Source organism: Salmo salar, chromosome 05 (assembly GCF_965601325.2).
Source record: "Salmo salar chromosome 05, fSalSal1, whole genome shotgun sequence".
NCBI lineage: Eukaryota > Metazoa > Chordata > Actinopteri > Salmoniformes > Salmonidae > Salmo > Salmo salar.
This window is the reverse complement of record NC_138295.1, coordinates 21,743,796-21,769,913: the sequence shown is the minus strand read 5'-3', so window position 1 is coordinate 21,769,913 and position 26,118 is coordinate 21,743,796. Positions and strand designations below refer to the sequence as shown.

The following is a 26,118-nucleotide window of genomic DNA, read 5'->3' as shown; positions in this document are numbered from 1 at the left end:
AATTATATTTCAACACAATAATGTTGCAGGAATGTAATCTTATCTGTTTCTAACAGAAACAATATCAGAACAATCTGAGATGGTGGGTTTCGAGGTGAAACGACCCTGTAGAGACCTCCCCTCTTCCTCAACTGGGGCCTGGAAGGCCTGGTGTCATTTAGCAGGACTCTGATATGTTCTCGGGTGTCAGGAACATAATTCCAGTGTGATAATGTACTGAGGTCCCCACGGCTGAGCTAGGCATAGGGTTTCCAAGCTGTCCAGAGAGCACCATCACTCCCTTTACTCCAGAACTGCAGGGAGTGGATGAAAGCACCAGTGTGTGTGTGTGTGTATGCACCAAGGGAGGAGTGCCTTACACGTGTCATACCGCAAAATGCATTTTATACACTACCTTAAACAGAACCGAACAGATATTCAGAACAATTTACAAATACAATGCTTAGACACAAATACCTGCTATAATATAACTTTGCTGACAACACCACCACAAATACTTCAGGTTTTAGTGTGAATTGTTGAATCGCACCTTCGTACAGCGACGAGGTTTCACCGTCACCTGCAGATACTTAGGGGGCAAGCGAGGGTGACATAACACAAACAGTGGGCTAATTGGGCCCAATTAAGTCATTCCGCAACACAACCCAGAATCTGTCAGTCCGACAGTCTAGATCCCCTCTGGCCCTCCGTTGAGAAACAGAGTTGGGTTACGGCATAGACACATTGAAATCCTTCCCAACAACTACCACCCTTAGTCAGTAACAGAAATGTTAGGAGATACTGTACATTCTGTTGAGTTATGAATGACAGCATGATACAGCAGGGTTTATCACTGTTGGGGGGGGGGGGGGGGTGAACGTTCCTAAAACATTTGTTAATTTTCCAATGGAGCCCTTACTAACGTTCTGGGAATGAAGATGTGATCAGACATGTTTTGCTGGGTTTAAAGGAGGGTGGAGGGTAAGATGAGTGTTTACCTCGCCAGACATGTCCGGAGCCAGAGAGATGAGCGGCCACAGAGAGGAGTAGATACCGAAGAACACCACCCACAGGCTGATGCTGCCCCAGATGGCAATGTGACTGAACTGGAGGAGACAGAGAATGTTACTTCCTTTTGTCTTTACATAAATACAGTGTTGGCAGTGAGAGTTCCAACAGTAAATACAGAGTACTAACCATCTTATTGTACAGTAATTAAACAATGACAGTTATTCTGCAAGTAGCTCTGCTGAAAAGCCTATGTCATGTGAATGGTTGCCAGGAGTGGCAGGAGGAAGAGGAAAAGCTGGATGGAGCATTACTTTGGACCTTTTAAGATCTGCCTTTGTTACAGGCGTCTGTGGTACCATAAGAGAATGACGATGAAAAGACAAGATATTGTAGTGAGAGGAGAGAGCCTACCATAGTCCACGACGAGGTCTCCAGGCCAGCTTTAAGGCACACGGTGATGACCACAAACTAGAAAACAGAACATCAATGTTAAATGCTAAACCAACATCTTCCTCGCCATTGAGAATAAGTTCAAATCAAAGTCAGAAGTTTTGACAGGAAAAGGCACTGACAGATAGAATTTTATATATGACAGCTAAATGTGTATTCCTTAGTTTAGAACTTGAAATACTGTTTGACTCACACATATTTGATCAAAACACAGTAATGACGCTCAAAAATAAATCGAGAAATCCAAAACAAACTGATAAATAATCTCACAGCAAGACGCTGAGGCTAACACAAGGTTACGGATAGACAGACAAAGATGTCTTCATTCTCAAAGCTAAAAAGCAGAAATACAACACTGGTTATCAGTCAGGGGAGGGCTGAACTGACTGTGTGCTCATCCAAAAAAGACTCAGGCTGTGTCCCAAATAGCACCCTATTCCCGTCATAGTGCACCACACACACACACACACACACACACACACACACACAGGGAGCCATTTGAGACACATACTTACTGTATAAACCATGTTGCCTAAGAGGAGATAGTCCGGGGTCTTTCCGTTGCCAAAGACCGTATCTGTGAAAAGGATGAACATGAAAAGCTTTTAGACGTATGGTCATATCCCTCTTTGCTAGTTCCACTAAACCAGAGGAAAAATGAAATCTCGGCTATGGAGGAAACTACCAAAGAGCAGACAGACTGTCTGCATTTATTTTATTTCACCTTTATTTAACCAGGTAGGCCAGTTGAGAACAAGTTCTCATTTACAACTGTGACCTGGCCAAGATAAAGCAAAGCGACACAAACACCACAGAGTTACACATGGAATAAACAAATGTACAGTCAATAACACAATACAAAAATATATATACAGTGTGTGCAAATGTAGTAAGATTAGGGAGGTAAGGCAATAAATAGGTCATAGTGGTGAAATAATTACAATTTAGCAATTAAACATTGGCGTAGTAGATGTGCAAGTACAGATACTGGGGTGCAAAGGAGCAAAAAAATAAATAACATGGGGTGAGGTAGTTGGGTGGGCTATTTATAGATGGGCTGTGTACAGGTGCAATGATCGGTAAGCTGTTTGACATCTGATGCTTAAAGTTAGAGAGGGAGATATAAGACTCCACCTTCAGTGAATTCTGCAATTCGTTCCAGTCATTGGCAGCAGAGAACTGGAAGGAAAGGCAGCCAATAGGAGTTGGCTTTGGTAATGACCAGTGAAATATACCTGCTGGAGCGAGTGCTACGGGTGGGTGCTGCTATGGTGACCAGTAAGCTGAGATAAGGCGGCATCTCAAACGGCACCCTATTCCGTCGATAGCGCACTACTTTTGACCAGAGCCATATGGACCCTGGTCAAAAGCAGTGCACTATAAATGGAATAGGATGCCATTTGGGATGCAGCCTGTGAGTACTGTATGTGCAGGCGAGCATAATTCCCCATTAGAGATGCAACACTGGACATAATGCCCCATTAGAGATGCAACACTGGACATAATGCCCCATTAGAGCAGTGAGATGTAACACTGGACATAATGCCCCATTAGAGATGCAACACTGGACATAATGCCCCATTAGACATGCAACACTGGACATAATGCCCCATTAGAGATGCAACACTGGACATAATGCCCCATTAGAGATGCAACACTGGACATAATGCCCCATTAGAGATGCAACACTGGACATAATGCCCCATTAGAGATGCAACAGTGGAAATAACGTCCCATTAGAGCAGTGAGATGTAACACTGGACATAATGGCCCATTAGAGATGCAACAGTGGAAATAACGTCCCATTAGAGCAGTGAGATTTAACACTGGACATAATGGCCCATTAGAGCAGTGAGATGTGTGTGGACATGTTTAACTATTCTTGTGGGGACCAGAATTTGAAAAACTGGGGATAGTTAGTCCCCACAAGGTAAAATGCTATTTCTAGGGGGTTTAGGGTTAAGGTTAGAATTAGTGTTAGAATTACATTAAGGGTCAGGAGCTAGGTTTAAGAGTACGGATTAAGTTTAGGGAAAATAGGTTTTTGAATGGGACTGAATTGTGTGTCCCCAAAAGGTCAGCTGTACAAGACTGTGTGTGTGCGTGTCCATTGCATATGCTTAATCGAGCAACCTAATAGAGGAATCAGGAAGCAGTCTGGACTATGGTTGACATGACCAGTTAAGCCAGGTTATTATTGAAAACAAAAACAAGAATTAGTCCAGTCATTTTTGACTAATAGAATTAGTCGAATAATCTTTGACAAATTAAGTATTCAAATCAAAGCAAACTGCTACTCAAATACCAGTAAAGGCATGGGTCAACTTTTGTTCAGTTTAAAAGAAAATTGCCTCATTGATTGTACTAGAAATATTTACTTTAACACCCCCTAATTTCTGAGCATCCTCCAAATTCAACACATGGGCGTGCTTGGGGAGAGTGTTAGGGCGGGAGAGAAGAACGAAAGAGGGAGAAAGAGAAGAAGAACTAGGGAGAGCGAAAGACTGGTTCCTTTTTGCTTTCGGGTAGTCGCATGCCTATGTGTGCTTCGAAGCCTTTCTGACAGCCTGTCAGTCAGACTGAAGGGGCTTCACTCTTCGCTTTATTTGGAGAGCAGGTCCAACCCTGTGTGGTCCTCTGGCTCCACCAGCCAAGACTCCATTGACTCAAAGATACCCATTCTCTCAACCCTGAGCCTTACCACAGTCTGAGAATTGTAGCTACTTGGCCATATAGTGAAGTGTGAGCTGAACAAGGGAACTTGAAAATGTGTGTGTGTGTCAATGTTTGAGTGTGTGTGTGTGTGTGCGTGCCAAGCATTCCAATGTTTATAATTCATGAGGTTGTGGGTAAAAAAGAAAAGTAATCAAGATAAGGTATGTGTTAAGTGGCCTCATTCCACCCAGAGCATGTAGAGACTAGAAATCCAGGCTCAGTCACAAATACAAAAGATGCCAGATGAGTCTCTGGGAGGTTAGGGTTAGAGTCCCTGGGAGGTTAGAGTCCCTGGGAGGTTAGAGTCCCTGGGAGGTTAGAGTCCCTGGGAGGTCAGGGTTAGACATGTCAGGGTTAGAGTCTCTGGGAGGTTAGAGTCCCTGGGAGGTCAGGGTTAGAGTCTCTGGGTGGTCAGAGTCCCTGGGAGGTCAGGGTTAGAGTCCCTGGGAGGTCAGGGTTAGACAGGTCAGGGTTAGAGTCCCTGGGAGGTCAGGGTTAGAGTCCCTGGGAGGTGCTTACCGTGCTGGAAGGCTGTGAGGGGGACCCAGAAGAGGATGACCGAGTGGAAGAGGCCATTCAGACAATGGGCCCAGAAGACCTGCAAGGAGGGGGAGAGAGGGATGGAGGAGAGAGGGGGTTGGGTAGGTTGGGGGGTTCCAGGGAGAAAAGGAGAGGAAAAAGCATGAGAAACCCGTTGGCCGACCCAACCCGCCTAGCGACCACTGACCTTGGTTCTTTGTCCCGGCTCAGCAGTTGGCTAAGTGGCGGTTTTGTAGGGCCTCCTCTCTGAATGGCCACCCCGCTGACACACACTTTGTATATCCTCCTGTGTGTAGGACTGGAGAAGAGGGTGCAGGGATGTGTGTAGGTTTGGTGTGTGTGTGTGTGCATGTAAGTCGGGTGGACTATGTGGGGGGAGGGGGGGGGCGGGGGGGGATTTCCCTATCCCTGTCCTTTCCTGTAGACCCCCCCCCACATCATCAGTCTTTCATATGCAGATTTAAGATCGGGAGGAAAATAAATGAAGAGGGCACTGAACAAGCAGAAATCAATCTAAAAACACGGCGAAGTTGACATGTTTGACGTGGATTAACTTGTTTTTACGGTAATTAGTAAGAAGGTGGAAAAGGGGCACACAGTAGTTTGTGTGTTTCCACACAGGCGACTCTACAGTATGTGTGTGTTGTTGGTGTGTGTTTGTAGATTTTGGATGAGCCGTTTAAATCAATAGTTCCTCTCCCAAACCACAGTGTTTCAAATGTACATTATGCTCGGATGTCGCCAAACACAACACTCAAGTGTGATGTAGCATGAAATGGCCGTGAAATCAACTCGGCCAAAAAAGTCTGTATTCATGCCCCCTCGTTCACATACCCTGCTCCACAAAAAAAAGTTGAAATAGATTCTAATGAAACAGGGGGGGGGGACACTTCACTCAATATTCACATTTTAATTCATTTTTGGCAGGCAGCAAGACCAAATTATTTCTATGAACGCTCAATTTCTTATCCAAGACAAATTATAAAACCGTCGGCTTATTGAAGTCGATGCGTTTTTCACAGGTTTAAGCAATTTTGGAATAACGATCAACTCTTAGTGCTCGAGCCAAACAGTTGTTTAAAAGAGCGGGCGTATGCAGCATGGTTTTCCTTGTACTTCAACTTGTTTCCCTTTAGGGCAGATTCCCTAATGGTGGATCCGTGTCATGTGTAGTTAAGTCGGCAATTGGCGATTCTGTGGTCGGAAGTTACGTCTGGGGCTGCGGCGCGAAGTCTGGGGCTGCGGGGCGAAGTCTGGGGCTGCGGGGCGAAGTCTGGGGCTGCGGGGCGAAGTCTGGGGCTGCGGGGCGAAGTCTGGGGCTGCGGGGCGAAGTCTGGGGCTGCGGGGCGAAGTCTGGGGCTGCGGATTATTTGTAGTACAAATGCGAAAATGTCTCAGTATTTCTGCAAAAGTTAAATAAAATAAAAAGCAGGCTACATACAAGAAACAGATGAGGAAACCAAGTGTTGTTGTCCACAGGTGGGGAGGGGAACAGGAGGTTGAGTGTCTTGTTCTGGGCTCTATGTCATACCTTGGCCTCTCTGGCATGACCTTCTCACCTTTACTATCGCCTTAACAAAACAAGAGCCCTTAGTCCCACCCTTATCCCCCTTACTTCACCTCCCACCCCGCGAACAGGCTCCCACGCCAGGGCAGGAGCACCCCCCTCTCTATGTGGTTCAATGTGTGATAGATGATCTCCAATGTTACAACTACACGTTTAAACCCAATTAGCCTCCCACTGGCAAGTCGCCTACAACTTTCCCTTCTGTCCCCAACTCTACCCCTACCCCACCTCATCCTCCAACACAACAGTGTGGAACAACAACCCCACCTCATCCTCCAACACAACAGTGTGGAACAACAACCCCACCTCATCCTCCAACACAACAGTGTGGAACAACAACCCCACCTCATCCTCCAACACAACACTGTTGAACAACAACCCCACCTCATCCTCCAACACAACAGTGTGGAACAACAACCCCACCTCATCCTCCAACACAACAGTGTGGAACAACAACCCCACCTCATCCTCCAACACAACAGTGTTGAACAACAACCCCACCTCATCCTCCAACACAACAGTGTTGAACAACAACCCCACCTCATCCTCCAACACAACAGTGTGGAACAACAACCCCACCTCATCCTCCAACACAACAGTGTTGAACAACAACCCCACCTCATCCTCCAACACCACAGTGTGGAACAACACCACCTCACTCTGCCCAGCACAACAGTGTGGAACAACACCACCTCACTCTGCCCAGCACAACAGTGTGGAACAACACCACCTCACTCTGCCCAGCACAACAGTGTGGAACAACACCTCCTCACTCTGCCCAGCACAACAGTGTGGAACAACACCACCTCACTCTGCCCAGCACAACAGTGTGGAACAACACCTCCTCACTCTGCCCAGCACAACAGTGTGGAACAACACCACCTCACTCTGCCCAGCACAACAGTGTGGAACAACACCACCTCACTCTGCCCAACACCACAGTGTGGAACAACACCTCCTCACTCTGCCCAGCACAACAGTGTGGAACAACACCACCTCACTCTGCCCAGCACAACAGTGTGGAACAACACCACCTCACTCTGCCCAGCACAACAGTGTGGAACAACACCTCCTCACTCTGCCCAGCACAACAGTGTGGAACAACACCACCTCACTCTGCCCAGCACAACAGTGTGGAACAACACCACCTCACTCTGCCCAGCACCACAGTGTGGAACAACACCTCCTCACTCTGCCCAGCACAACACAGTGTGGAAAAAACACCACCTCACTCTGCCCAGCACAACACGTGTGGAACAACACCACCTCACTCTGCCCAGCACAACAGTGTGGAACAACACCTCCTCACTCTGCCCAGCACAACAGTGTGGAACAACACCACCTCACTCTGCCCAGCACAACAGTGTGGAACAACACCACCTCACTCTGCCCAGCACCACAGTGTGGAACAACACCTCCTCACTCTGCCCAGCACAACAGTGTGGAACAACACCACCTCACTCTGCCCAGCACAACACAGTGTGGAAAAAACAGACTTTCCAAGTGCCCAGCAACCTAACGAATACTAATGAAATCAATAAATAGTTTTTAAAATGTATTTAACATTTATTTAACTAGGCAAATTCTTGTTTACAATGACGGCCTCCTGGGGAACAGTGGGTTAACTGCCTTGTTCAGGGGCAGAACGACAGATTTGTACCTTTTCAGCTTGGGGATTCGATCCAGCAACCTTTCGGTTACTGGCCCAACGCACTAGGCTACCTGCCGCCCCGAATGTTCATAATCATTTGTCACAGTGAAGCCTCACTCCCCTCCCCCCACTTCTACCCCCCCTTCGCTGTATCCCGGCGAGTTTCGAAGAACACCAGTGTGAATGCCTGCCTGTCCTTGTTCGTGCCCAGGCTAAAAGATTCAAGCCCATTGTGCAGCGCCTAATTGCTTAAAAAAGCATGAATGCATGTACTTTATATCGAGCCAAATATTTCCAGTCCACGCCCCTTCCTCTTTAATGCTGTTGCACAGAGCGGGTGGGGGGGGGGGATGGTGAGGCAGTGTAATTACTGGTGGCCACATCAGGGGACTGAGGTTTATTAGAGTGACTTAAGTGTCAAGAATATGTAATTAAAAGTGAAAGGGGACAGTGGTGAAAGGGGAAACAGTGACAAGGGCGGGCGACGTCTTAAATATTTCACCCCCTTCCCCTGCCCCCTCAACACAAATGCCTTTAATTCGCCCAGACAGTATCTGTTTGTGTACAAAAGACCCAGGCGTGCAGAAAGAAAGGGGTTTCGGGCAAATTCCTGCTGGATTTTTGGCACCTCGCCTAGGGCCATGTGGCAAAGACAATATTAGAGGGAAAGAGTTGACAGTCCATTTAAAACACAACGGTGACCTGGACAAGTCATTATTTACATGTGTTTAGAAATTGCTGGTCAAACAAAAATGGAGGAAAACCAATATGAATCAACAAGTCCGTTTTTTTTAGAGACTGTGGCCTGTCTTGCACAATATCACCCTGCTATTCCCTGGAGGGTCATGTAACACTGGGCCATACGGAGCCCTTCTCTCACCCAGACACAACTAAAAGCTATGAGGGGGAAATGCCGGCTGTGGTCCGTGGGTCACTAACTGAGGTGACTGGCCCCATGCAGGCCAACTTTCCGGGGAGAGAGAGAGAGACCAGTAGACTGGGGTTGTCTTATTTACAGTACTTAGGCCAAGCTAGGCCAGACAAGGCAGAAGGCCTCCAGTGCAAACAGGCCCTTGCTTAAACAAATTGCATAATTTTCCACATTGGATGCCATCACACCCTGGCAGAAGAGCACTCTTCCTTTACACCCCCCCCCCCCCCCCCACTTCTCCTGTCCCCCATGACCTCTGTGGTCACTCGGGCTTTAATCCGTCTCCATGCTGCACTAACCGGCTCTCCACGGCGGTAAAGTAAGGGAGTTAGGCGGGGGTGGTGGATGGAGGGAGGGAGGGGGTAGGCGTGGAGAAGGGGCCACATCTTCATTAACAGACAGCAGGGAAAGCTAACCGACAGCCCCCCCAACAGACAGACAGGCGGAAAGGCAGGCAGACACCCTCTGACCATTGCACCTGGTCAGACTGGTGGTAGAGACCCCATAGGTCAGACACAGGCCAATGGGGACAGACGTGTTTGGAGCGTTTCGGAGCTTATCAGGTCTCCATTGTGTGTAAAGGATGTGCAATTCGGAGACAGAACGGAGGTTTAGAAAAAAACAGCCTGGATAATTACAGTCCTCTGTCTCGCTTTTTGTTTGTTGGTGTCAAGTAAACCTAAGTTAACCTATTTAAGCTTAGAAAGACTTAAGCATTGACTATACTATGAATGGAAATGTGTCCCAGACAAACATGACGCATAAAACATGAGGCATAAAAGTGGAATGACAGAAAATTATGGAATTGTTGAGACAATGTTCCTCTAACGTTCTTCAACGCAGCACAAACGGACACATGACCTACCTTGGTGTTGAAGCCCATGGCATTCTGGGAGGTTTTGTAGAGTTCCGGGTACTTCAGCATGTTCTCTTTCCTGCATGAGCGCTCAAATATGCCCAGCGTGAGAGGAGGCAGAGCGGTGAAAATCTAAACACAAACACACTAATGTCAACATTTCCCCTCACAAAACTCAGAAATTAGGATAAAAGGTAGTAAACTCAGAATCCCAGCAGATTAAATTAACGGCCTGTTAGCAAAGACCGTATCAGATACAATTTTAGATAGGAATTTTATCGTTCCACAGTGAATAACCCAATAAAAGCCAGGGTTTTTATAATGGCGAGGACCTTCAAGACGTTATTGATTCCATTACTTCGTTAGTGAAAACAAGGAGACACTAATGATGTCCTATTAAGATACATGTCTGGAAAGACATAATTTGCTCACTATGATCAACAACATGAGATTATTCATCCTGTCCACTAGACAGGTCATGCCCAGTTCATCCCACATTTGGGACAGCATGTAATCTAGCGGTTAAGAGTGTTGGGCCAGTAACCGAGTCGACTAAGTGAAAAATCTGTCGATGTCCCTTGAGCAAGGCCCTTAACCATAGCGATTTACAGGGGCAATTAAGGTTAAGAGCGTCTGCTAAATTTACAAACTTTCTTTTCTTTTTTTATGTGATCATAAAACATTTTGGGGAGGAAACCATGTACACAGCATCATTGAAAACACACAAAATGCTTCACTTTGCATTGATGGCCATATGCTGAAGTTATGACTGACTGATTTTATTGAGTGGAGGCTGTTGAGTGTTTAGCACTTTTGGGCTTTTATTTTAATTTGACACGCTCCGTCTTGGACGAACATCTGCAACGCCCTATTTTCGCGGCGCAAGTGTCACTTTATGTGGTGTTGTAATGTTTCTCTCTTTAGAGAGAGAGATGGCGAAGAGGAGTGAGAGAAGAAGTGAAAGGAGTGTCAGTATTGTACAGTATGGCTGGGGTGCTTTGCGGACTGGTGGGCCGCAGAAGGACATGCTCCACTGCATGGGCTCTATTCTCATTCAGGGTGCCAAGCATCGCCAGCCACAGAGCCATGGTTTATTGAGCAATTTTGAAAACAGCCAGAGCTGTGACTATGTCCTAATTTCTTGGTCGGTGATGAACTCACTTCCGTTTGCGGGCCGTCAACAATGTGCGGGCAACTTCTCTCATCCCACTTCCTTCACTTTTTTTGTCTATGGACTTGGGTACATCTTTAATAAACAGTATAAAGCTACAAGTTAAAACAAAAACAATGCAATATTACATGTTTATTTTTTAGTTGGTGTTAAAATAAATATTCTTTCCATCCGTTCACGCACTTCATTTGACAGACGAGAAACATGGTCCACACACACCAACACAGTTGTGAAGAGGGCACGACAACACCTCTTCCCCCTCAGGAGGCTGAAAAGATTTGGCATGGCCCCTCAGATCCTCAAAAAGTTCTACAGCTGCACCATTGAGAGCATCTTGACTAGCTGCATCACCGCTTGGTATGGCAACTGCTTGGCATCTGACCGCAAGGTGCTACAGAGTAGTGTGTACGGGACAGTACATCACTGGGGCCAAGCTCCCTGCCATCAAGGAACTCTACACCAGGCAGTGTCAGAGGAAGGCCCTAAAAATTGGCTAAGACTCCAGTCACACAGGTCATAGACTGTTCTCTCTGCTACCGCATGACAAGCGGAACCGATGCACCAAATCTGGAACAAAAAGGACCCTGAACACCTTATACCCCCAAGCAATAAGTAGTTAAATAGTTAACCAAATAGCTATCCAGACTATCTGCATTGAACCTTTTTGCACAAACTTTTTTGACTCACCACATACAATGCTGCTACTGTTAATAATCTGTCACATTTCTAGTTATATGTACATATCTACCTCAATTACCTTGTACCCCTGCACATCGACTCGGTACTGGCACCCCGTGTATATAGCAAAGCTATCGTTACTCATTATGAATATGTTAATAGGCAATTTATTTTCTAATTACTCTATTTTCTTTCTATCTGCATTGTTGGGAAGGGCCCGTAAGCATTTCACTGTTAGTCCACACCTGTTGTTTATGAAGCACGTGACAAATACAATTTGATTTGACATTGGTTCAATAGGAGGGGACCCAACACAGAACCCTGTGGGACACTAGCTGCTCAGAGCTGGTTGTGTGCTGCTCTATTCCACCGGTTCCTTTATAATTCACAAATGACCGCATTCACTAACTACACTCTTTAGGGGCATGCAAGGCTGTTGTTCTCACATTCGGTACATAGTTCGGGGCACGAGGGGAATATGGACTTGACAACAGGTCATAAATAAATGGGACATTTCCCGCAGTAAAGGGATCACGTCTGGAGTGCCATGGCAAATTCGTTTTCTTGCCAGAGAGCAACAGGGGAGGAGAATTATATAACATGCGCTTCCACAGTAATGTAAATCACATGAACACTCACCACATTGTACAGGCCGATGCACCAGCGCTCAAACAGAATCTGACCAGAGAATCCATTGACGAAGGCAAACCAGATCTAAAGGTGACAAAAAGAACATTAGAAGTGCAACATTGAGGAAGAAAGGGACGCGAGGTAATTGTCATTAATGACACCGGTAAGATAAAAAAACTAAAACATTTTGCCAACACAAAGGCAATGGTTTCACATCTTTACTCAAAGTGAATATTTTCCTTTTCAGCTGATATCACATTTATCTTTTAGGTGTTTTTTCAAGCGGTAGATTGGGTTCCTTCATCAGTGATAGAAGTGCATGTGGTTTCTCCCCCTCCCCGTTTGAATGCATGCTTTCCATCACTGATAGTAATGGAGAGAGGTGCCCCCATTGGTCAATTAGCATCAGTCCATGGGTGTCCAAAGAGGATCTGCAGATATCACACCATTACCCTCCATCTCTGATGGGACATTCTTCACTGTCTAATGACAATAAACAAACATCACATTGACACCTACTGCACATACTGTACCAATACAATACAATATCATTCATTCCTAGAACGTTAACTTCGGTTAAAATAATGTATTTCTATTAGGTATAATCAAAAAGACATCCTGACATTAAGTAATATGCCCTTCACTAAAGGAATTGAAGAACATTTTTCCAGGCAATGTAAAAAGAGCTAGAATGAGTCTAAAATCTAATATTGGTCCTTTTGAAGTTCTGACCTGTGCTCAACACATCATTAGTCTCTGAAGGCACTGCCTCTCAATCTTTTTTTGGGGGGGGGGGGGGGGAACAGGAGACAGGGACCAAGAATGACTGAATAAGTGGGAGTGGCAAAACGAAGCCTAAGAGATACCATTTCCACAGTGTAATATTTCCCATGGATTTAGCTCGAGATTACATATGAACATATAGTATATCAAGCCCACCGTTTCCCTCCAATGAGCCAGCCAGCGACATCCAAGTGACAGCCAGCCTTAGTGATGAGGCAGGAGCCATGGGATTGGACAGACTGACTGGATAAAGATAGCCTTGGATCTGCTCACCGAGGGGGGAGGTGAAGATAACTAAGATTCATATGGTTTAGATACATGTTATCACCTCATATCTTCATTAGTCAGACTTGTCTGGACACAGCTTCAACTGTCAGGCCAGAAACAAACTGCCACCGCTTTGGAAAACAGGGAAGGGTACATTTTGCTGGTTGTTGCTCTAAAACTAACTACTACCGAAAAATACTACTTTTTGGAGAAATATCCAGAGACTGCAATGATAACACATTTTGTTATTGATGGTGGACTTGTTTCCATATAAACAACGTCGATTGATTTCCAACCATGTTAATTAAAGCATATGACAGGCACAGAAAGGGCTTATTGTTTTCCGGGTGAGAAACAGTGAAACAGCCTGTCTGTCTCTGTGTAATTGTGTGGACAGACAGTGGCGTTGGACAGACCCTCTCTGTCGGGTTGCTGTTCTGTGCCACGGCCAGGCTGCGAACATTTCCTCGCTTAATTTAACTGCATTATGAAGGCCTGAATTACTACAAATTCTCAGTTCGGACAAAGGGCCTCACCCGCCACCGCCACCCACTCTTTACATGCCAAATTCCCAACCCACCAGCCAGGACCTTCCCATTCAATCGAGCGAATGCGCAAAAATGTTCCCAAAACAAATGTCTGTCACCCGCCCACCCCTCCTGTTCATTCCCTTGGGCGAGGAGAGTGAAGCAAGTGTGTGTATGTGCGCTCCTAAACCCCACCCACTCTTCCAGTTCCCAATCTTCCCTCCATCAGGTGCATGCATTCAGTTGTACAACTGACTAGTTATCCCCTTTTCCTTTCTACCATGATGCTGCTTTTTAAAGTGGGGGACGCTGGTGGTCAACTCCTGTTTTTCACACACACACACACACACACACACACACACACACACACACACACACACAAGACACACACACACACACACACACACACACACACACACACACACACACACACACAAGAACACGTGGCTCCCCTGGATGTGTTGGGCATTGTGCTCCTTCACACAGAGGAATCTGCATTTTTGGGGAAGGGCGTGTAAGTAAACATTTCACAGTAAAGTCTACACCTGATGTATTCGGAGCATGTGATGATTTGATTTGATTAGAATCCCATGTTACAGTACATCCATCAGAAATAAAATTTGTGTTTAAGGGTCTGTCTTCACTAAATAATATATAGGCCCTGTTGCTACGGGTTACGGTGAGACGAGGCAAAAGCCATGGAGCAGGTTAAACCGGCAGTATGATGTGGCTGGCCTAGCGGGCGGGTCAAAGTGCTGAATTAATTAAGGGCTGGCTCAATGAGGGGCTCCGGGCTGATATATTGTTGTGCTAAGTTTAAAAAGAAGCCTATTCAGAGCATGCTGTAACAGCTTCTGCCTGAGTGTTTTGGCCTGGTCCTTCAGGTTCCGCCAGCACCCCTCTCACCCGCTCTCCCTCTCTCTCGAGACAGATGCATTGATTGGCTCATTAGGGAAAGGTCCAGGCAGGGGTTTTTCCTTCTTATTTTTTCCCCTCAGCAGAGGGCTGCAGCTGACCTCTCGCTCCCAGTGCACATTTGGAAAAACAGATCGGAGGAAGGAAAGCGAGCCGCCAATAAAGAAGGTCCCTGGTAATTCATCAGCAGAATCAAAAATCAATGATTCCGAGACGCCGTCCCACAGCTCCGTAGGCATCTCTGTGGGAAGAAGTGGGTGGAGGGAGAGAGAGGAGTGACATTTGTTCTCAACAAAATGACAGCACTCTTTGCTCCTATGCAGAACCCCTGAAAAAATACCAACAGACTCCTTATCCCCCATATAAAAAGGCAAAGGAGAAAGAGGGATGAAGAAAGAGGAGCTAGTAAATATGCTGGATGGGTTGGTGGATGTATTCACAGTGTGGCACCAGTCAGCAGGCTCTGCACTAGGAGAGTCTCACACACACACGCACGCACACGCACACACACACGCACACACACACACAGGAAGCTGGACCAAACATTTGAATGAAGTCGCTATGACAACATCATTGAAAATGTATCTTCTTTGAATGTGGCTCATCCTTCCATTTTTTCTAATAGTTTTTGTTTAGTATGTTTAGCTTTGCAAAGATTATAGACAGAGGAAAGTACCGTATGACTGCTGCGTTAAATATCCTTTGGCACGTGTGTAACATAACTCTTTAGAGTATATTCAGCTCCCTCATTTCCCCCGTAATGTTCTGATCATTATGGTCTTCCTCCAACTATACCTCAAAAAGTTATGAAAAAGTTAAAAGTCCTGTCAAGTTAGAGTTCTCCCTCTGAATGAGTGTCCTGTCAGAAAAAGACAGCTCATTAGCTGGGGGAGAGAGAGACCATGAGAAACCTGACTGGGGCATTGAGTGGCAGCCCCACCTGTCCCTCCCTCACTTTCTGACTCTCAATTAACCTCCATCCATCCAGGCTCCCAACAAAACAGCAATTATAAACACAGCTGCTGCTCCCACCACCAGACATCTGTATATAATGACAAGACGGTCATGTCGCCGCCCTAACCAACGGGAGTCGTTGTCCCAAATGGGGGGAAAGCACGCGACAAGCTTAGGTCCAAAATAAGCCCATAGAAACGCATTGGGCATATTTTGGACAGATTTTGGCGAGAATGAAAACTCTCACTTTGCCTCTTCCTCTCGGTCTACACTGACATTTCCCTACAATGGCCTTGAAAAACCCTTTTCCCCCCTCTATGCTTTTGAAATCACCAAAGGTTAATGCTAGACAGAGAAGGAGAGAACAGAACAAATGAGACCAGAGAAGGCCAGGCCAGGCTACAGTCCTCTATACAATCTCCTAGCCATGCTATTCAGTTTCTAATGCGCACTGAAACAGACAATGTTCTCAGAGAAAAGTTAAAATGACCCTTTACTACTTTTCTCCCCGTTTCTGATTCAAGGACATGGCCTGGGAGCCGGAGAGTAAAAACATGTGCCTACAAAAGTAAGCCTATTAGTGCAACAAATGTAACTTTTAGCCCTCCCCTGGGTTGCTAGTGTCTTGGCGTCAGGCCCTTACAAAACAGGGGTGTTTTATACTTTACAAAGCCGCAAAACAGTGAAGAAAATCCTCTATTATGTATATGAATCCCCTGAAGGAGGGTACAGCGAAGAAGGGGGAGTTACATTTTCAGGGCGTTAACAAAAGGTGTGCTGGGAAGAGACTCGCCTTGCGGACAAGCGGAGAGAAACAACCTACTTTTATGAAGAGGGAACTAGTATATTTGAAAGAGCGCTGGTGGCTGGACACAAGAGGCTAAATAAAGTGGGGGGGGATTCAGACAGGAAAACCACCACTAGTCAAGTCCATGGATCATTTACAAAAAGGAATGAGAGAGGGTCATACGGCCTGGTGTGTGATGAGAACCTCTGGTCTTTTGCATCCATGTCAACATTTTTGCCAACTATTTCAATGGATGCAACAAGACGGGGGCAAAAGCCAAGACAACATGAAAGGAATTAGCATTTACATTTAAAGGTCTAATTTCTGACCATACTGTGTATTTGCCTCCAGCAGCGGCAGCCCTTGTTTGCAATTTGAATTTAATTTTTGTTTCTCATTTACATTTGGTATCCTATACCTAAATGGTTTGACAGAAATCCAAGCTGTACTTAGCGTGTACATTGAGTCAAAGGGAAATGGTGAACGAGACAAAATTCAAGGACCTTTGCGTCTATGATGCCCTATGAAAATGGGTTTCCTGTTGCCATGTCAACAAAGGCAGATTACTACCATTCAAAATGGTTATGTTATCTTGGATATCTATCTCTCAGAAGTCATGTCCCAACAGCGCAAAGTTAGAGAAAACAGTCTTCCATTGAAAGACATATTTTCTATAGTCGTGGGCCTTCATACAAAGACTAGATGCAGACATGCTGGAATCCTTTGGGTTACGCCGAGATTTACCGCAGCACATAAACCAAAACCAAGATGAAAAAGGAGTTCAAAGATCAAGTGAGCCAGAAAAAGATGGCACATATTTCTGTACGGGTTGTGTCGCTTACAGCGTACAACCCTACGGTCTCTAACGCGCCGGGAGCATTTTGTCAGTAGTGGTGACATTCTCATGACATCATCAGGATGATTGGGCCCAGAAGACCCTTGTCTAATCTTCCAGTGCGCCTGGGAGCACACAGTGATGTCTCACTCTGGGGGAGAGGGGAGTGTGTTATTCACTGTGTCTGTATCACTGGCTCCCCAGAGGGACAGACATTTCGGGCACAAGGATTGCCAGCCAAAAGAGAGGGGGTAACTGTTTTTGAAAAGCTGTTGTTGAAAAAAGTATTGCCCGATGAGAACTGAGTTTATTTATAATGTTTCCTTACTGTGGGGACGTCAGACTTTATGTATATTAGTCATACCAAAAGCTAATTGGCAACTTCACTGCTTCAGGGACTTTCAGAAAAACATTGAGCTGTTCCAGAGGTGCAACTTCCTTCAGTCAAGTGTGTTGGGCTATAGATGAAAGCGTCCAAGCACCCTGTGATAAAGTTGGTGCTGATAGCAAGCCCTCAGCTTGTCAGGTCACTCTTGTTGGTAGATCTGAAGCTGCTATCAGCACGAGGTCTGGCTTCTGTCAAATGCCATCCCAGACCACAGAGGCCAAGAGGTTTAACATGGTGAACAGCATTCCTATTATCTATACTGCAGCTTTCTAAAAACTGGCAATGGATTCTTGGCGACTGGCTGTCAGTAAACCTGAATATATATATATATATATATATATATATATATATATATAATGTCATGCGGAAAATCCACCTTTTATATACCAATCTAGTTTACTGCCTTACCACTGCCCTGGGAACCCTACTGAGGCTGTTCGTGTCGAGAGCTGCATGACTTACCTCGATGATGTACAGGACAATGTTCTTGTAGAAGCAATACAGGATACACTTGGATACGCGGTTGTAATTCCAGGCGCCGTGGACCAGCAAAAGATTCTTCAAGTATTTGAACTGCGTGGGAGGGAAGGGAGGAGAAGGGCCAAGATAAATGAATAACCTAAAAGTTGTAAGACAGGCATTATACAGTTTATATACAGAGTGTTCCTGGACAACCCAGGACCGGGGCTATGCCTTGAGAAAAAAAAACAGCATTTGAGAGGAACTCTTGGATTAAATAAAGGAACAATCTTATCATCGTTTGAAAGCAGGAAACTGAAGGGCCAGAGGGGAGTTGAGGGCAAGGTCTTCACAGACACATTCCAGGCATTTCTTGTCAGAGTTTAATACAGCTTGGGCTTAGTTTTGCCTTAAGTTGTTGAAAAGGGGAGAGGCAGAGAGGGGGAACACTCTCCCATGGCTCAACATAATATTTTAATGGCTTTTTGATAATCCTACTATTTCAGGCATGCGGCGGATGTCATATTCGTGTAATCGCTTTTTGATAACATTGATTAGATTGAGAAGGCTGCTCTTGGGGAACTGTTTTGTCTTGGTCACCGTCAAGCTTCGCTTTTAGAAACAATGCACATACTGTAATGCTGCTGTAGGGAAGCTCAACATCTCATCCTGTTTTCCAGTTCTACGGACCTTGAGTTGTATGTGACTTTAAGTCATTTACTTTTATGTAACATATAGGCCTTTATGAAGTCAAACGCCAACAGAATTGTGATTATTTTAATGGCCAAGTCGTCTTTCAGAGAAACAGTAGGGAGGAGACTGTATTCCATAGCAAATTAAAACGTTTAAGGGGATTATGCTCTGCTGACCCCCGGCACTCTGGGATCAAACGGCCTGTATTCCCACAGCCATGAGCTGATGACGGATGGACAGCAGAGGTGCCTGGGCCCTGAACTTCATTCACCTGATCTCAGAACAAGTTTCACAGTCCTGTTTATAGATCTCAATCACATAGAGCTAGAATGTATTGCTGACCTCACAAAATCGATTTCTAAGTAAATGGACAGTATTGTACTGTGCATTGTATTCAGGGAGTGTAATGCTGAACTGTCCTGCTATGCAGCTATGATGCTACAGTCTATATATAAATATATACATTGGAGTGAGTCTGGACAGGGCTGTGGCCTGTATAGTACAATTCAAGGAAATATCTATTGCAACTGCAAAGGTCGATTTTATTGCACAGTAAATTGAAGAAAGAACAGCAATACATGCCAATGAGGGTGAAACACGCCTGGAAGGTAATTCGATACGTTACCGGGATGCTACCTAAACTGATTAAATGAAGCCGTCTGCATTCGTCATTCTGAATGTCATGTAGATAGATAATGGGGGCACTTAAGACAAGACAGTCTTTGTCAGAGTAATCCGATGCTATGGAGACAGCATTGTGCTTTAGTGAACTGGCCTTGGCTCGCTCACAGGCCCTGTGGCTATATGTACAGGCATATGCAGCACATACCACAAAATAATGGAAGGAGACTGAAGAAAAACAACCCATGATGCAGTAGATAATGATGCAGTAGATAAACCCTGTCGCTTTTGTTACCGGCACAATGCTGCTTATGCAAGATGATTTTCAGACAAACTGGTTACTGATAGAGTAATGCGTATACATTAGGATTTTCAAGATAGGGTTTCTATATCAGTTCCTAACTGTGGCTATAGAATAAGGTGTTAACAGATGCCTGTCCTGCTGCTGCTCACCTGGGTAAGCTAAGATGACCCATCTGATCCAGTGATACTAGCACACCAGCACAAAGTAAACCCCTTGAACCCTAACACTCCTTCCAAACTCCTCCCCTGTGGGGGTAATTAGATGCCCCTTGACGGGGTCAGGTTGACATTTTCCCCACTAATGGTTAATGTTAGGATTGGGGGAGGGAAAGCTGATCCTAGATCTGTACCTAGGAGAAACTTCACTCCGGAGCCCTCACCTGTGCGATAGAGTAGTCGGAGGAGTTGGCGGCCTGCAGGCCCTCGTTGCCAGAGATGCCCACGCCCACGTGTGCCGTCTGGATCATTCCCACATCGTTGGCGCCGTCGCCGATGGCGAGTGTGATAACCTTCACCTGCTTCTTCACCATCTCCACCACCTCAGACTTCTGCAGCGGAGACACCCTAAAGGAGAGGACGTGACGCTGGACGTTAGAATGAGATGCGATATGCCTGGTTTTACTGTCCGTTTTCACGGAAATTCTTATTTTTTTGGGAGTCTGCAAAACAGATTTTACACTTTCAGCCATTTTCCAGAACTGACCAATCTAAGCGAGGTGCAGACATCTAGACAATGCGGATTAATACAAAATAAAGCATTCTGTACAGTTCATCACATAATGCTTTCCTCAAACTAAAGAACAAAAAATGGAGTTACAAAGGTGGGTTGGTGCCGAGTCGACTTACAACAAAGCACAAGGCCGAGGCTGTACTCGAAACGACGTCTTTCAAACAATGTCGCTTTAGGTATTACACAAGCAATTTCTAATTTTCTGGATGATAATTCTCGACGAATTCCCCGTGTCTGCGGATCTCATCCACCCCTGACCCCTGGCTGACCTCCCTGGCTGCCTGCGCCTGTAAAACCACTCGTCATGTGATGGATCTCCCACTTCCTGTGGCCCCTCCTTTTTCGAGCTCTCCAACTTTTACCCCTGAAATGACAGGCTGAGTCTTACAGGCTTCCGGAGCTCCAAGCTACAGAGCTTTCTTTGCCTTGGCCCGGGTCGAAGACATGGTATGCATCTAAAATGCACCCTATTCCCTATATAGTGCACTATTTTTGACCAGGGCTCTATATAGGGAATAGGGTGCCATTTGAGATGCACTCCATGACGTACAGCTACAGTACAAAAACTCTCAAGAGAAGGTGTTGCAAACTGGATGTCGTGGTTAGGGTTAGCCCAACCCTGTGAGACAGGTTTATGTTTGTTCTACATGCCTAAAGAGACCTCCTTGTTCATCTCCCAAGGTCTGTTAGCGCTCAGGGTGCTGTATAACGAGAGAAAGTAGCACAAAAAAAAGCTGATGTCTTGTATTGGATCACGGCAGTGTGGCACCTGTATGTAGTTTGTTGTCCCTAAGAAACGTGGCACTGATTTCTGTCCAGACCTCTTCACAGGCTCCTGAGCACTCCAGTACTTTATTTATGCGGCAAGTGCAAATCAACACACGCCGGTACCTTCGTATTTCTAACGTTACCATTTTTTGGGGGACTACCTCCGGTTTTAAATTGCTCTTGTAAAATACATGAACTACACACTAAATGATTACCTTTCAGGGCAGAGCATAAACCTTGAATGCTCAGGTTTGTCCTGATTTGCTCCGACGGTACATTAGGCTAAAATTGTACGCCGATTTAATGCCAACTGAACAAACAACTTTGGGATTCTCTGTACTTGGAGTCTTGGTTCTCAGTTCAACAGGAAACATCCAATGAGCGTCTGAACCAGAGTACAGTGTGTCTACTGTGTGGTTTTAACACTTTTCGAACAGTAAATGGGTAACTTATGAAGTTGAATGCATGTACTATGTACACACGCTATAGTGTAATGCTGTTATAGGTGACTGGGCCTTACCTGCAGCATATCACGGCTTTACAGGACAAGGCGAGGTCTAGGAAGTACTGCCGTGCTCCAAACGTGAGGGCATATTTTAGCGTATTTCCATCGATGATGAGAGCGAAATCGTTCTCCTTGTAAAGGGCGTCTCCCAGCATTCCACAGTGGTGGCTGAGGGTCTCCCTGGTTGCCTGAAAAGGCACACATTTTCTCATCATTAGAACTATCTAGACAGAATATATGATACAAATTACAATGAAGCAAATTAAATATGGTTATCAATGAAATGCTTTTGATAGAACACGATGCTCGGTAACCCTATCCTCCAGTGATTTCAATGACATCATCGATCCCGTTATAATTTTTACAGTGCTATGATGACATATGGTAAAGATTATTCAAACTTGCCAAGCCAATTTACATTTACTAGATGATAGAACATCATAAGAAAATAAATATACACAACAATACATAAGGCATACTCCATTAGAAATGGTTCGATGGTTCATTTGGAAAAGCATAACGTCACACGGCATTAATACCAATAGTATAGGAAAGAGAAAAGAGGGATTCTACTCTCTCACTGCACAGTTCCATCATTTCGTTCTCAGCAACCAAGTACTGTACATTCGTCTGGGTTTACGAGCAATTTTTCAGGAATGTCCCTAGCCAGCTGAATTTCTCCAAACTGGAAGCCAGGAATATTTCCATATGCTGATTAAACCTGGATGATTTTAATAACTGCCGACTTGAATAATATGGATACTACATTTACCCCTCTGTTGGTTTTATGTTTCAAACTCAGAATTACTCTTCAAATGGCAAATAGGGCCTTAAATAAGAGACTGTTATTCTAAGGCTTAGGGTGTGCTGGCGGATGGGTGGCGTTTGGCTTGGGAATGCACTGAACCTCTATATAATTTCCCCCATAAAGAGTGATTCCTCAGATCATCTGCTGGAGCGAAAGCTCATATGTATGGGCTCCCGTGAGGACAGACACCCTAGACATATGTCATTGGGATCCGCCATCCTCTGCGTTTCATGTCGGAAACCAAGAAGTGCATACAGGTCCCTGCAAGATACGATTTCCACAGATCTCAGGTCAGCGCTGTGCTTGAAAGCCCATTCGAAAGTCCTAAGTCGTAACCTGGCTTGTGAGCGTCCTCGGAGGCCCCATCTTTTATAAGTCCCTAAATCAATAAGGGCTGTTAAAAAGATAAGCCCCTGCTCTCTCCACTCTCCGTTCTCTTACTAAGCTGTCGTAAAGCAGCTGTCCTCCATGTTTGACCTGTGTTTTACATGCCTATTGGACAGACTATCCAGACGCCTGGCCAAGAGGCGATTACTAAAACCCCAAACCGAGCAAAAGGTTTGGGACGTGAATGGATGCATTCTCGAGTCGTGTGTGATATAGTGCTATGATGACAAGCAATGTTGAAATGCCATAAATATTGAGGATGGCCAGGAAGATGAAGTGCCCTCTAATAGGGGCGGCTATAGCCAACATCCTGCACTCAGGAAAGCCCAGGATGAAGATGGACCTAGTCGTGGTGACATCATCTGTGCATCTGGAGAAAACTTCTCCAACCATTTCCCAGATGCCAAACCCATCAGGAAATGAAACCCCAAACAAGGATCCATTTCCAAGAGTGACCGGAACAAGTATGGATCTGCTTATAAAAAAAGAGGATTGCGAGCATGAAGTTCTGGGCCATGGGCTTGGTTAATGGAAATAAGATATACGACTGCTTAAAAACAACATAGATGAAACCTGATAACCTGGTAATATTTCTTTGGGCAGTAGGATACATTGCATCTCCTAGAGCAACTTTTTTACTCTGGCCTCACTTCCATTATTGGGGATCAACATTGTCCTGTATATTCTCCTGTATGACTAACAGCCCATAACTATGAAGTGACTCAAACGATTGTAAAGGGAAACTCATAAAGAAGGGTGGAAAGTGGCCCTGTTTGCCCATGGGAGTGGTAGACTCCGGCGGACTGGTGTGGTCTGAAAAGTGAGATCAGTGTGTGAGACTCATAGGTATCCGCTTCCGGCTGTGTACGGAATCGAGGGCATGAACTGGGTTACGAGGCCTAGGTGGGCCCTTCCACCCGAAGGTGGTCACACCTAACGCATTGAACAGATGGTTCGGCCGGGCATGAGCATTATGCAACGCAGGAGTGACCTAGTGGTCATGAATGAGGCTTGGAAAGGGTCCGTTGAGGAGGGTTAGATACCTAAGGGAACTGACGGGGCCATGCAACCCTCTCCTGGCATAACAAAGCTCTGAAACCCAAGCTTGAAGGACAATATTTGGAGAGAAAGGCCTCAGGTTTCAAAGCTGACCGACACACACACAGAGAGAGAGAGAAAGAGACAGATGGGGGAGGGGCTAGAGGTAGAGAAATTGAACAAGAGAGAGGAGACAGGGAGGAGTGCAGCTGTCAGGACTTCTCCAAATGAGTGTGCCCATTCCTGATCGGGGCCATAAAACAGCCCACAGGCTTGCAAGCGCTGGGGTGTGCTGCGGTAACAGCTACATCATACAGTGAGCATAGTATCACATTTGATATCGGAATTCAACCATGGAACAAAAAAAATTGAGATTCTAACAGGGTGAACTGGCAACACACTAAGAGGGAACACTAATGTATGGAAGCATGTGTACAGTACTGACTTTGTAAAGTATATGTCTGGGAACGTATGTGCTTGGATACAAGTGATTTATCACAAAATCACGATAACCACAAACAGTGCAGCCATTTGCTCAAGTAGGGTGCCCATTCCCCCCCCCCCCCCCCCCATTTCCACTGAGGTATTTTAGTGCTAATGCTACTTGTCTCCTTCTAAAGCCTCTTTGTTATGGCTATACTGACCAGTTTAGCCTATGTGACTAGTTTTGTGTTTGGTTTAAGAGTGGCTAATCAAGACTTTGAGCTCCATTGTTGATGCAACTCTTGAGTGATGTAGCAAACATGACATGACACACTTGACAGGGATTCCGAATTAGAGGACGTGTATCCATTAGTCTCGTACAGTTCTATACAACCTTGGACTGACCCAAAGAGGGGCATATCCGACCCAAAGTGGGGCATATCCGACACACAGATACATAAAGCACACAGACCTATGCACATCCGTGAACACACCAACATCGACAACCCACGCAGGCACGCACACTACCCAGTCAGTGTGTTCTCCAGGCCCAGTGTTCAGCCATGGCAGCTCCACCAGTCAGTGTGTTCTCCAGGCCCAGTGTTCAGCCATGGCAGCTCCACCAGTCAGTGTGTTCTCCAGGTCCAGTGTTCAGCCATGGCAGCTCCACCAGTCAGTGTGTTCTCCAGGTCCAGTGTTCAGCCATGGCAGCTCCACCAGTCAGTGTGTTCTCCAGGTCCAGTGTTCAGCCATGGCAGCTCCACCAGTCAGTGTGTTCTCCAGGTCCAGATTTCAGCCATGGCAGCTCCACCAGTCAGTGTGTTCTCCAGGTCCAGTGTTCAGCCATGGCAGCTCCACCAGTCAGTGTGTTCTCCAGGTCCAGTGTTCAGCCATGGCAGCTCCACCAGTCAGTGTGTTCTCCAGGTCCAGTGTTCAGCCATGGCAGCTCCACCAGTCAGTGTGTTCTCCAGGTCCAGTGTTCAGCCATGGCAGCTCCACCAGTCAGTGTGTTCTCCAGGCCCAGTGTTCAGCCATGGCAGCTCCACCAGTCAGTGTGTTCTCCAGGCCCAGTGTTCAGCCATGGCAGCTCCACCAGTCAGTGTGTTCTCCAGGTCCAGTGTTCAGCCATGGCAGCTCCACCAGTCAGTGTGTTCTCCAGGCCCAGTGTTCAGCCATGGCAGCTCCACCAGTCAGTGTGTTCTCCAGGTCCAGTGTTCAGCCATGGCAGCTCCACCAGTCAGTGTGTTCTCCAGGCCCAGTGTTCAGCCATGGCAGCTCCACCAGTCAGTGTGTTCTCCAGGTCCAGTGTTCAGCCATGGCAGCTCCACCAGTCAGTGTGTTCTCCAGGTCCAGTGTTCAGCCATGGCAGCTCCACCAGTCAGTGTGTTCTTCAGGCCCTGGGTGGGGTGGAAGATTTAGCACAGAAGAGATCTCGGGCCGCTTTCAAGCCTTCACCCTCTCCTTGAGAACTGTTCTAAACACGGAAAGGTGGGGGGGGAGGGGCACTCCAATTACTCTCGGGCACAACATGAGAAGATCTCCAATTCCCAGCAGCACCGCCGACAGGACCTCTGTTCATTGAGGAGAGAATTCCTCCATATTTTACAAGCAAACTTATAGGCATCTGCTGAGCCACAGGAGAATAGGAGCTGACATTTCAAAATGGGCCATCCTCGTGTTTTATGCTTTATGAACGGCGGTGTCTGAAACTTCTCCTCTCTACCTCCATTTATCACGCTAACCAGCCG

At 46.0% G+C, this 26,118-nt stretch overlaps 1 protein-coding gene across 2 annotated transcripts in view; it reads right to left on the bottom strand.

Annotated features, from left to right (window-relative positions):
* The window catches only part of atp8a1 (ATPase phospholipid transporting 8A1), a 211,244-nt gene that overhangs the window by 24,880 nt on the left and 160,246 nt on the right, over positions 1-26,118 (bottom strand). For both annotated transcript variants that reach the window (XM_014199122.3, XM_014199124.3), the window contains 9 exons: positions 21,730-21,902; positions 20,092-20,275; positions 18,098-18,208; positions 12,189-12,263; positions 9,710-9,832; positions 4,675-4,753; positions 1,956-2,017; positions 1,402-1,458; positions 978-1,085 (listed from right to left, as the gene is read on the bottom strand). In XM_014199122.3, the coding sequence (XP_014054597.1) occupies positions 978-1,085; positions 1,402-1,458; positions 1,956-2,017; positions 4,675-4,753; positions 9,710-9,832; positions 12,189-12,263; positions 18,098-18,208; positions 20,092-20,275; positions 21,730-21,902 (972 nt within the window). The remainder of the gene's footprint in view (positions 1-977; positions 1,086-1,401; positions 1,459-1,955; positions 2,018-4,674; positions 4,754-9,709; positions 9,833-12,188; positions 12,264-18,097; positions 18,209-20,091; positions 20,276-21,729; positions 21,903-26,118) is intronic.